The sequence below is a fragment of the Artibeus jamaicensis genome, unplaced genomic scaffold (assembly GCF_021234435.1).
Source record: "Artibeus jamaicensis isolate MK-2021 breed Jamaican fruit bat unplaced genomic scaffold, CSHL_Jam_final contig_700, whole genome shotgun sequence".
NCBI lineage: Eukaryota > Metazoa > Chordata > Mammalia > Chiroptera > Phyllostomidae > Artibeus > Artibeus jamaicensis.
Window position 1 is genome coordinate 5596348 of NW_026521930.1, and position 13229 is coordinate 5609576.

A 13229-nucleotide genomic window follows, 5' to 3' on the forward strand; every position below is an offset into this window, starting at 1 on the left:
CGCCTCCCCACCTTCCCCTTCCCCCACTCTGGGTCCTAGTGCCTGCCTTTCCCGGGCAGTGTCCGGGGCTCTGTTGGTGAGAGGAGCTGTAGCTGACGCTACGGAGCCAGCCCAAGTCCGTTCAGGTAGGAAACACCGTCAGGAAGGCGCGGGAACCCCTGGGCGCCCCTAGAACGGACGAAATCCGAGAGAACCTATTTTCCTGTGGATGCCGGGGACGGATGGGGTTGGCCTGGCGCAACCCGCGCGGGCGGGGCGGGAGTAGTGCGGCCCCGGGAGGGCGCGGGCGCGCTCCGGGCCCAGCGGGTCCTAGAACCCGCCGACCGTCACCGCCGGCCGGCTGCTGCGGACGCCTGGACTCCGCCGGCGCAACTGCGCTCCTCGCGCGGTGCGGGCCCGGGGGTCCTAGAGTCCTCCATGTTGCAGGCTTTTGTCCCAGGCGCGCGGCCAGCCCAGCTAGGGACCCGGAGCCTGCGGCCCCCTCCCCGGCCGAGGTCCTGGCCATCCCTTCCGCGGTCCTAAAGAACGCCATTTTTGCAGGTCTTTGTCCAACCCCGGCCCATTCATTTATTCATTCTCTGATTCTTCGTTCACTCCTTACCATGTTTTTCCAGGGCTTATTCCAAGTCGAGTCAGCTCAGAGCCCTGCCCTGCGGGGCTGTGTGGCTGGAGTGCAGATACGTCTGGTTGCAGGGAGCTAGAAGTGCAGCGTTTCTGCGACTCTTGGGCCCTCCTCAGTGTGTGCGATAGGCCCTAACGCTCTTCAAACTCCCATGGATCTGAGAGGCTCCATTTTACTGTTGAGAAAATTGGGGCCTAGAGCGCGGTAGTGCCCTTATTTCTGCCAATGTCTGAGAGCACTGGGAAAGCCGGTATTTGGATGCAAAAGAATTTTCCCATTGGAGAAAGCAAGGAATCGAGACAGAGGGCAGTACATGTGGAGATGCATTTAGGTGGGGGAGTTTGTGAACTGTGGCTGAAGCTTAGGTGGAGATGCATTTAGGTGGGGGAGTTTGTGAACTGTGGCTGAAGCTTAGGTTGCTGTAGGGAGGGGAAACCTGCTGGAGCTGAGGCTGGAAAAATAGTTTAGGATTATGTTGTGAACTGACCAGATTGGAGGCCTAAGAGATAATTACCTCTCACCTCTGCACGGTTTACAGTTCCCCATCTCACCAAGTCTGTGAGGCCTGTGGGTGACTACTTGTTTAGACAAGGGAAATTGAAGTGCAGTGGTAAATAGTGGCTCCTTTTTCACCTCATCCCTCCTTGCAGGGTTCTAGTTTACACTCTCTGGGAATGAAATCTCTCCATCCTTGGCTTTTAGAGCCTGTTCAGAAAGCAGGACTCCATCTGTCTCCTAAGTAATGAAGGAATGAAGGGAAGTAATGAAGGAAAGTAATGTCTTTCATTACTTCCCCACTAGAGCAATTAAGCCATTGTAGGAAATAGGGGTGATAGTTGGACCTTGAGAACTTGGACAGTCAGAGAAATTCAGTTAATCAGTGGTTGTTGATGGGCATTCTCACAAATGCTTACTGTGGGGGAGGCAGAGGCTATAGGCCTGGGTTTGAATTCCATCTCAGAGGTCGATTCTTTCCATTTGTTTTGGGGCACCAGTCACAGTTCTAGGTCAAATAGATACAGAATAATAAAGGTTCTTGTCTGGCTCTTCACTAGCATGGACTCTTGTGCTGGAGACAGAGAATTAGTAATCAAGCCATAAAATGTGTAAGTGCTACCAAAGCAATAATCAAGGGACCGAGAGCAGAAGTTTGGGAGGCAGCCCACCTGGCTGTGAATACAGGCTGTGACCATGACTGCTTCATTTCTGTGTGCCTCAGTGTCCTTGTCTGTAATATGGAGGAAATAATACCATTTAACTTAGCCTATTCAGGCTACCATAACAGAAAAAAACACCTACCAGGGGCTTAAGCAACAGAAATTTATTTCTTACAGTGCTAGAGGCTGGGAAGTCCACGATCAAGGTGCTGGCCATTTCAGTTCCTGGAGAGGACTCTTTTCCTGGCTTGTGGACAGACACCTTCTCGCTATGTCCTCACGTAGCCTTTCCTCTGTGCAGACATACATTCAGTCTATAACAAACTTCTAAGCAATTGTGAAGCTTAGCTTGAGTAGTATACATAAAATTCTTAGGATGATACCTGGCCCATGGTCAGCTTGCAAGGAATATTAGCCATATGAGCAGCATAAAGGAAATTAAAGAGAGGGGAGGTCCTGATTGATATGGCTCAGTGGGTTGAGAATAGTCCTGCAAACCAAAAGGTCACCAGTTTGATTCCCAATGAGGGCACATGCCTGGGTTGCAGGCTAGGTCCCTGGTTGGGGGCTGAGGGTGTGCAAGAGACAACCAATTGCTGTTTCTCTGACACACCCGTGTTTCCTCCCTCTCCCACTGTCTAAAAATAAATAAATAAAATTTAAAGATGGGGGAGGATAGGGAGCGATTAGCAAGGGTCCAGATAGCATTAAGAAAGGTGGTCTGGAAAACCCTCTTTGAGAAAGTGACAGGGACCTGAAGTGCAAATAAAATCAGAGATAGCTACACAAAGATCCTTGGGGGAATAGTAGTTCTAGCAGAGGGAACTAAGTGGGAAGGAATTTAGCTCTTTGAGGAAAAGCCAGGGACCCTGTGTGGTTGGAGCCCAGTGAGCCAGGGAAGAAGAGTGGGAGTTAAGGTAGGAAGGAGTTAGATGATTCAGGACCTTGCTGGCTGTGAAAAAGATACTGATCTTAGTCCTAGGAGCAGTAGAAAGTCTAATGATTTGGCTAATAAGCCTTAAGTAAATGACCACTAGAGAGAAAGAGCCCAGCCTGGAGCGCTGAAGACTTGAGTTTGATTCGGGGCCACTTGACTATGTTCTTGTGCAGGTGCAGGTTTTTTTTCTTTTATGGGAGCTTAATGTGCACTGGGTGTAGTAAAAACGCCTCTTTCCTAGAAAATTGTGAAGACCCTGAGGATGTGTCTTTTGTTCCTAAATACTGTGTGTTGCTTGAAATGAGCCAGAATGTGCTCACAGTAAAGATTTCTGAGTCCTGCCCCATGCTCCCTGCATGATTGTTCTCATGTGTGGGGTTCACAGGCCTGACTTAAAGAAACTGTAGGCAGTGGTGGTGGAAGGGTCCTCACCGAAGTGAGGTGAAGTGAGGAGATAATGGTGCAGTTTTAGACAGGGGCCTAACCTATCTGGCCCTCTGCTTTTCATGGAGCTGGTGCCTGCTGGGACCAACCTGGTACACCTAACTTTTCCCCTGAGAAGTGCCTTAGGAGAGATTTACCAATCCAGCTATCTGGTTTCTGATTCACGGATAGGAAGACTGAAGCCCAGAGCTCAAAACCCAAGGGTCCAGTCCCCCGAGAGGGAAAGCACCCGTAAAGGGTGCTGGCTCAGGTCTCAAGGTAGTTCTGCAGGGATGAGACAAAATGAAGGTGTGACTTGAGCTCAGAGTCTGGCCACTGCGGGATTGGCCTGGGGGGTAGATAAGTCTGGGAGGGTCCAGATCACTGAGCAAGAAAGAGTCCAACAACTCGAGGCAAGTTAAACACCTGGATTCAGCTCCCAGCTGGGAAATTACTAGCTGTGTGACCTTGGGCTGGTTATTAAGCACAATGCCATATTGCTTCGCTGGGCCTCAGTTCCCTTATCTGTGAAAGGAAATGGATAATAATAGCACTTATGGTATCAACATGAAATTTAAGTGAGTTAATATGTGTAAAGAGCTTAGGCTGTTGCCCTGGCTGGTGTGGCTCAGTGGATTGAGCACCAGCCTGCGAATTGAATGGTGTCCTGTTTGATTCCCAGGCAGGACATGTGCCTGGGTTGTGGACCAGGGTCCCGGCTGGGGGCATGTGAGAGGCAACTGTTTCTCACACAATGGTCTTTTTCCCTCTCTGTCTCCTTCCCTTCCCCTCTCTCTAAAAATAAATAAGTAAAATCTTAAAAAAAAAAAAAAAAAGAGTTTAGGATACTGCCTATTATTTAGCAAGTGCTCTGTAAATGAGAGTTATCATATTTTATTAAAGAGAAATTTTATCAGGCAGACTGTCCAAACATGATCTGGAAGTCGGGTAGTGAGTGCCTTATTCAGAGATAGGGAGGGATCCCCTGGAAACTCTAGGGGTAATTCAGGCCTTGGAGGAAGTTGGTCCTTAAGCCCTTTAACTCACTTTCCAGCCTCAGGATTTAGTGGGAAAAGTGGGGAAAAAAAAATGAAAAGAAAAAAAAAAACAAGCTGAGGGTGGAACAGAGATATGTGGCATCGTGGCCCAAAACACAAAGGGGAGATGCAGGAAGAGCTTCCTGTGGGAAGTGGGGCTCAAAGGAAGGACTGGTGGGATTTGTAACAGCCAGGAAGGACCTGGGAACTTGCATGGTATGATGGAAGCCATGGAAAGTTCTTGAGTGTCACTTGGTACTTTAAGGAGAATATGCTGGCTGCCTGTGCACACTTGATTATATGTGTAGGGGTGGGGGCCTGAGGTAGGTCCATTGGGCAGAAGGATACTGACTAAAGATGCAGCCTCTGCCAGTCACTCAAGGGGCTCCAGTGTCCTCCCTGGGTCATAACTTAGAAGCCACCAACCGCTGAGGTATACAGATGGGGAAACAGGCTTAGAAAGGAACAGGAGAACTCAGGCTTCCTTCCCCACAACCTAGCTTCTGGGCACACCAGGCTTCCCTCCCCTCTCTGTAGCATATCTTCACCCCCACCCAGACTACCCCCAGCAGCTGCTGCTGAGCACTCCTTAAGTGGATGTGCCATAATCCTCTTCCCTTCATCCCCTGTGGGGGATGAGCTGGTGTTAGGGCTGATACAGCTGTTAATCCTATTTCCTTCCAGCCACGATCCACAAGAACAGCTGTGTGGAGGGTGTCTGGGCTCTGAACTGAGAATGAAGGGGCCTCCACTAAAGAGTGGGTGTCTCAGGAGGCCAGGCTAGGTCAGAATCATTGATTATGACTCAGAGGCTTCTAACAGCTAGCAGTGGTTCAAACTGCCTTGAGAGTGACTGAGCGTCCCATTACTAGAGCTATTGGGAGTAGGAGCCCACAATGATTCCAGAGTAGAGGGTAGACCAAGATTCCTGTCTGGAGTAGAGTTCCGTACAGCTATGCAAGACCAGAAATCTATGTGAACAGTTGGCTGCCTCCAAAAGCTAACCAAACAGAGGGGAAAAACAAAATAAATATGTTGGGGACCTATCACTTCCAGACAGATGGTGCCAGTCACCATATTTAGTCCACTGGTTCTACTGTCCTTCCGACCCACCTCTGTCTTCCCTGAGCACTTAGAGATCTTCAGGCCAGACCTACATTTGGGTACCTCTCTGTCTGCTGCCTTGCACAGCACCCTGGATCCTTGCACAGGCCTTGAATGCTGAGCTGAAAAAGGAAGATGGTGAGATGGATGGAACCAGGGCCTTCCAGGAATGCCGCAGCATCTGGAAAAGTTCAGGCTGTGGAGGGAAGTGCAGGTGGACATTCTGATGACCCCAACCTCCTCCCTTAGCCTCTCTGAAGTCACCCGGTCCAGTTCCTTTGATCAGAAAACAGACCAGAGAGGAAACTTGAGCAGTGTCAGAGCCAGGAATGAAAGGAAGGATGTGGAGGTCCTGGGTGGGAAATGCAAATAAGTTAGGGGTCCTACTGAGGCCTCATGAAGGCCTTGATGAGGGGAGAGTCCTTGGAGAATGGCAAAGGAATGTGTCTTCTGTCTAACTCTGCTTCTCTCGCAGAGGAGGTTTGTGCATCGAGACTATGGAGGTGGAATCTGCGGAGGCCCAGTCCCTAGGTCCCGGCTACAAGCGATCTGGCCGCCGCTACAAGTGCCTGTCTTGTACCAAGACATTTCCAAATGCACCCAGGGCAGCGCGCCACGCTGCCACACATGGGCCTATAGACTGCACAGAGGAGGTGGCAGAGGTGAAGCTGAAGCCAGAGACAGAACCCAAAGCAGAGGATGCCAGTGGGGAAAAAGTGTCAGGTGCAGCAGCTAAGCCTCGGCCTTATGCATGCCCGCTGTGCCCCAAAGCCTACAAAACAGCACCAGAGCTGCGCAGTCATGGACGCAGCCACACAGGTGAAAAGCCCTTCCCTTGCCCCGAGTGCGGCCGCCGCTTCATGCAGCCTGTGTGTCTACGCGTGCACCTGGCCTCACACGCTGGTGAGCTGCCCTTCCGCTGTGCCCATTGCCCCAAAGCCTATGGCGCGCTCTCCAAGCTCAAGATCCACCAGCGTGGTCACACGGGTGAGCGGCCCTACACCTGCACAGACTGTGGCAAGAGCTTTGCTGACCCTTCTGTTTTTCGCAAGCACCGGCGCACACATGCTGGCCTGCGGCCCTATGGCTGTGAGCGCTGCGGCAAGGCCTATGCCGAGCTCAAGGACCTGCGCAACCATGAGCGGTGAGGGCTCTTGAAGGGTTAGGAAGAGCAGGTCAGTGGGGTGGAGGTGGGACACAGAGGCTGCTATATTACCAGTGCGGCCTGGGCTTGGGTCTTAAGGAGCAGAATGAGCCAATGGGAAGCTGAGAGGGGTGGAGCTATGAGTAGTGGGTAGTGTGTTTGTGGGGGAAGCTAGTGATCCTGGCTGGTTGGTGGTTTGATGGGGTGGGGCATACTGGTTTGGGATGGGGCCCATGTAAGTGGGGTCTGATTGGCCAGGGTTCCTGGACCACAGGAAAGGGTCAGGGCTTGAAGTTGGGCTACTCAGAGGGTCTCTGGTGGAGTACAAGAAGTATGAGTGGGACCTGATATGTCTAAGCCTTTGCAGAGCAGAAAGGGGTCTTCTGGAATCTAGATGCCCAGCCTGAAGGTTTTTTACTCTGGGGTGTAGCTCTGTGGCTCTTAAGGGAGTGGGCCAAGGTCTCCAGGATGTTAAGGTCTAACTTACAGAGCAGACAGGCAGCAGGGGTCAGGTGATGGGCCAGTCACCTTCATGCTGGGTTCCCCCACACTCCTACAGGTCCCACACTGGTGAGCGCCCCTTCCTCTGCTCAGAGTGCGGGAAAAGCTTCTCCCGTTCATCCTCGCTCACGTGCCACCAGCGGATCCATGCGGCACAGAAGCCCTATCGCTGCCCAGCCTGTGGCAAGGGCTTCACACAGCTCAGCTCCTACCAGAGCCATGAGCGCACTCACTCTGGTGAAAAGCCCTTTCTGTGTCCCCGCTGCGGCCGCATGTTCTCTGACCCCTCGAGCTTCCGGCGCCACCAACGGGCGCACGAGGGCGTGAAGCCTTACCGTTGTGAGAAGTGTGGCAAAGACTTCCGGCAGCCAGCGGATCTGGCCATGCACCGGCGGGTGCACACGGGCGACCGGCCGTTCAAGTGCCTGCAGTGTGACAAGACGTTCGTGGCTTCCTGGGACCTCAAACGTCATGCGTTGGTGCACTCAGGCCAGCGGCCCTTCCGTTGTGAGGAGTGCGGGCGAGCCTTCGCCGAGAGAGCCAGTCTCACTAAGCACAGCCGGGTGCATTCGGGTGAGCGCCCCTTCCATTGTAATGCCTGCGGAAAATCCTTTGTGGTATCGTCAAGCCTGAGGAAGCACGAGCGGACCCACCGAAATAGTGAGGCCACGGGAGCTCCCCCACAACAGGAGCTGGTAGTGGGGCTAGCTCTACCTGTCAGCATGGCAGGCGAGGGCTCAGTGGCCCCAGCAGCAGGTGCAGGGCTGGCGGATCCTCCAGCAGGGCTGCTAGGGCTGCCCCCGGAATCAGGCGGTGTGATGGCCACCCAGTGGCAAGTGGTAGGCATGACTGTGGAGCATGTGGAGTGCCAAGATGCTGGGGTTGGGGAGGCTCCTCCTGGTCCCATGGAGGGGACAGGTGAGGTGGGGGGTGAGGAGGTTGATGAGAAGCCACCACAGTTTGTGTGCCGGGAGTGCAAGGAAACGTTCTCCACTCTGACCTTGCTGCGACGGCATGAGCGCTCACACCCAGAGCTCCGGCCTTTTCCCTGTACCCAGTGCGGCAAGAGCTTTTCAGACCGGGCTGGGCTACGCAAGCATAGCCGTACACACAGCTCTGTGCGCCCCTACACCTGCCCCCACTGCCCCAAGGCCTTCTTAAGTGCCAGTGACCTGCGCAAGCATGAACGTACCCACCCTGTGCCTGTCAGCACCCCCACACCCCTTGAACCCCTTGTGGCTTTGCTAGGAATGCCTGAAGAGGGGCCAGCCTGAGGCCCATGCCCCTTTGAACTTCTAGGAGCTCAGCTCCCCATAGGGTGCCTCCCGAACCTCCCTTGGCCCCAGCTTACTCTTTAGACTACAGACCCCTGCCCCCCTCCCCCCACCCACCGCTGGGTTGCCAGCTTACCTTCCCATCAAAAAGATCTGGAGCAGTGGGGGCTGGCACCCACTGTTGAGAGACATGACTCTCTGATTAACACTTATTAAAGCATTTGCTTTGACACTGGGTTGTCTTCTGTGTTGTGGTTGGGGGCAAGGGAGGGAGTGTGGGCATCAAATAAGGTTCATTGGGGACCCCCCAGATTGACAAACTAGAAGGGTCTTTGGGTGCTTTTTTGTTCTGTTTTTTTTTAATTATATTTCGTTGATTATGCTATCGGGTGCATTTTTTTTCAAACAATGTTTCAGAATGTCTTGTGATAGGGTTTCATGATCAATTAAGTACAGGAAATTCCCTGTGCCTTTCTTGTGGATTCTTGATCAACAGTGTATTAAAGCCATTCATGAGTCCTGCAACAGACAAATCTATTTAGCTTTGTGTATCCCGTACTTAAGTACGGAGACTTTTTATTAAGTAGTTCTGCTTCTATCCTTTTACAGAGAATAAACTGAGACCCAAAATTAGTATACAACCTCCAAAAAACTGGAATTATCTTCTGGAGGTTGGCCCCTTGTAGTTTAGGCTTTCCTCGCTATGTGAGTGTTCTAGGAACCCATCTGTATCAATGTACCTACCAGCTGGTGGTGTTGTGAGAAGCAGCCTTCAGCATCAGTGAAAATTTTTTTTTAAGACTCTTTCAACCCTTTGCCCATTTCATGATAGGTGATTTGGGAGCATACCTTCTCACACCCTACCCTCCCTATTCACCCCATCTCACCCTAAGCAACTTTTTTTGTTTTCTGGATAAAAAATATCCTCCAAGGGAAACATTTTGCCGATGTGGAAGAGGTGAAACAAAAAACAGCATGAGCACTTAAAAGGCATCAAAATCAACGAGTTCAAAAATGTTTTGAGCAGTGGAAAAAGGGTCTCGATATGTGTATTGCATCAAATGGAGAGCACTCGAAGGTGACTGAAATTTAAACATGTAAGAATAAATACAATTTTTATTAAAAATTTGGGTTTGGGGGGTCTGCCCTTATATTTCCTATATACTGCAATAACAAATTAGAAGATATACTTGAAAAAGGGGTCCCATTCACAATAACAAAACCCATAAACTATAAAATGTAAACCTCACAAGAAATATACAAAATTTACATGAAGAAAATGATCCCTCTATCCTGAAGAATATAAGACCTAACTAAATGGAAACATATACCATGTATCTAAATGGAAAGACATATTAAAAGCTGTTGATTCCCCCAGCTTCATACTTAAATTCATTGCTACCCAGAAAGGATTTTTTAACAGAACTTGAGAACCCAAAGTTCCTATACAATACATTTTTAAAAAACAGTGGAGGCAATGTATTTATATACTAGGTAATCAGACACCAAAGCACTAGAGGAAAAACAGGATATTTTTGGCACAAAATAAATTAATCAGTGGAGTAGGGGAGAGGGTTCAGAAAGAGCCCCAACCACTTCAGGGAAATTAGTTTGTGATAAGTGTGGTTATTCAAATCTGGGAAGAGGATAGGCTGTCAAGTAACTTTATAATTATATCTGTACTCTGAAAGGTGACACATCTTTTAAAGTAATTTTTTAAAGACCAAAATGAAAAATAAAAGAGGCTCACATTTAGTGTAAGTTGGTATAGCCTCTTGGGAAGGTGATTTGATTACATTTATCAAGAAATGAAATGGACATACCCTTTGGCTCGGCACATATACCTCAAAGAACCTACACCTCAAATTTTTTCCCACTTAAAAGGTAAAATTGAAGATAATGTTTAATACAGCAAAATTTGTGATAATGGGAACACCCTAAATCCATTAGCAAAGGACTACAGTTAGCCACTATAAAATACATAATACAGCTGTTTAAAAAATGAGGCTTATCAATCTATATTGTTGAACAATATTCAAAATATAGGTCAAGTGAAATAAAAGTACAAAGCTGTGTGGTTAGCATGCTCCTATTTAGAACACATTATGCATAAGTACTCAAGTTATTATATAGAATATTTCTAGAAGAATACTTAAGAACTGATTCTGAACTATAAATTCCAGACACTAGGGCTTTCGCCATTTATAAGCCAAAACAAAGCCAAAGGTCAGAATGGACCAGGTCCTCTTTTCCATGCCGTTTTATTTCTAGACTTGGGGGTTACCAAGTTGGCAGATTCAGGACATAAGTGTGTGGCTTATTTCCAGACCCATGGGCCAGTCAGGAGGGACTTTGCAGCAGCTGGTCCTACTCCAGGACTGGTATACCAGCCAGCACCAGGAGCATGAGTAATAGGAATTCGCTTGATGTCAGGGGCCTGACTCAGCATTGTCATGCCCAGGCTTTGGAACAGGCCCTCATTCCTGTTCTCCATAGCAGAACAAAGGGGAGCATGTAGCATCTGCAGGTGCCAGGGCGTCATGGCTAGGGGACGAGGGTACCTGTCTGGCCAAGAATACTCACTACCCATCCCCCTGCCTGCAGAGCAGGACAACACTGACGTCAGGACTCCTGCCTGTTCAAGCTGAGACCAAAGTCTGAAAGAAGGGGTCCAAGAAAGAAGCAGACCAAACTGGGGATTGCAACAGGGGGACTTTGATTACTACCGACTTGATTTGTGATCATGAGCAAGAAATTAATACAGCCCTGGCTGATGTAGCTCAACGGATTGAGCATGAGCTACGAACCAGAGTCACCAGTTTGATTCCCATTCAGGGCACATGCCTGGTTTGCAGACCAGGTCTTCAGTGGGGGCCACATGAGAGGCAACCACATACTGATATTTCTCTCCTTCTCTTTCTCTCTCTAAAAATAAAATCATTAGAAAAAGAAATTGATACAAATATTCCATATACACTAATCAACAGATATACTTGGGTGTTTACAATGAAGGAAAAAGTGAGTCCTGTGGATGTTCAGAAGGAATCCACAACTCCTGCTCCCTTTCTGAGCCCAGCAACCCACTCATTCCTTCACCTTCTCTGACACTTTAGACATCTCATACCCCAGAGGACTCAAACAAGTTGACTTTTTATAAAGTTAACAGCTACATTAAGATGTACTTCATATACCATATGCTTAATACATCTGAACTGTACCATTCGATGGGTTTTAGTACACTCACAGGGTTATGCAACCATCACAATCTAATTTTAGAATATCTTCATCTCCCTAAAAGAAACTCCATACCTATTATCTGTCAATGCCTATTGATCTTCCCCTGCTCCCAGTGCCTTTTCCTCAGCCCTAGTGACCACTAATCATATCTGTCTCTAAGGATTTGTCTATTGTGGACATTTCATATAGGGATCATGCAATATCTAGTCTTTTGTTACTGGCTTTTTAATATTCTTACCATAACAGTCTCAAGGTTTATTCATGTTGTAGATTGATTAGTATCTCATTCCTTTTTATTATCAAATAATATTCCATTTTATGGGTATACCACTTTTGTTTATCCATCTATTAGTGATGGACATTTGGGTTTCCATTTTTGTCTATTGTAATGCTATGAACATTCATGTACAAGTTTCTGTGTGGACATGTTCTTCAATTCTCTGTGTGTATATCCAGGAGTGGAAATGCTGGGTCATAGGTAACTGTTGTTTAACCGTTTCAGGAATTGTCAGACTGTTGTCTAAAGTGGCTGCACCATTTCACATTCCCACCAACAGGGTATGAATGCTTGAATTTCTCTACATCTTCACCAACCGTGTTGTTATCTATCTCTTTTATTATAGCCATCCTAGTTGGTGTGAATTTATGGTTTTCATTTCCATTTCCCTGATGACAAGTAATATTGAACATCTTTTCGTGTGCTTATTGGCCGTTAGTGTATCATCTTTGAGTAAATGTCTATTCAAGTCCTTTGCCTGTTTTTTAATTGTGTTCTTTGACTTTTTGCTGTTGTATGAAGAGTTTCAGATACAGGGTCCTCAGGATTTGCAAGAGTTCTCTCCCATTGTGTAGATTGTCTTTTCACTTCTTCATGGTGTCTTTTGAAGCAAAAAAAATTTAATTTTGATGATGTCCAATTATCTATTTTTTCTTTTGTTGCTAGTGCTTTGACAGCCACATCTAAGAAATCATTTCCTAATCCAAGGTCATGAAGATTTGTTACTGTGTTTTCATCTAAGAGTTTTATAAACTTGCAAGTTTAAAAATTATAAACTTTTTTAAATGAAGACACTTTTAAAAAAGATATTTATTTTTTAGAGAGAGGAGAAGGGAGGGAGAAAGAGAGGGAGAGAAAAATAAATGTGTGGTGGTTTCTTGAACACCCCCTACTACGGACCTGGCCTGCAACCCAGGCATGTGCCCTGACTGAGAATTGAACCAGCGATCCTTTGGTTCGCAGGCTGGCATTTAATCCACTGAGCTACACCAGCCGACAAAAATTATAGATTTTAAATAATCTATAAATGGTTTATAACTAAAAATGCTTAGATTTAGGTCTTTGATTCATTTTGAGTTAGTTTTTGTATGCCGTTTGTGATAGGAGTGTACAACTTTCACATCTGGATATTCAGCTGTCCCTGAGCCATTGGTTGAAAAGACTCTTCTTTCTCCATTGAATTGTCTTGACACTCGTGTTGGAAATAAACTAACTGTAAATAGTAGGGTTTATTTCTGGACTCTTAATTTTATCCCCCGGATATAACTGTATATCTTTATTTATGCCAGTACCACATTGTTTCACTTTGTAGCTTTGTAGTAAAATTTAAAATCAGGACTTGTGAGACCTTTAATCTTGTCCTTCTATTTGAAGATTATTTTTGTTTTTCTGGATCCCTGACATTTCAATATGAATTGTAGGATTAGCTTGTCAATATTTGCAAAAAATGAAACAAAAGAAAACGAAGATAGCTGGGATTTTTAAAGGGACTGCATTGAATCTATAGATTAGTTTG

At 47.4% G+C, this 13229-nt stretch overlaps 1 protein-coding gene across 1 annotated transcript; it reads left to right on the forward strand.

Moving 5' to 3' along the window:
- Positions 1-15: 15 nt before the first annotated feature.
- ZNF668 (zinc finger protein 668) lies at positions 16-8431 on the forward strand. Its single transcript, XM_037134303.2, has 3 exons — positions 16-125; positions 5756-6424; positions 6984-8431. Exons 2-3 carry the CDS (start codon positions 5778-5780, stop codon positions 8197-8199), a joined length of 1863 nt encoding a protein of 620 aa, XP_036990198.1. The 5' UTR covers positions 16-125; positions 5756-5777; the 3' UTR covers positions 8200-8431.
- Positions 8432-13229: the final 4798 nt, after the last annotated feature.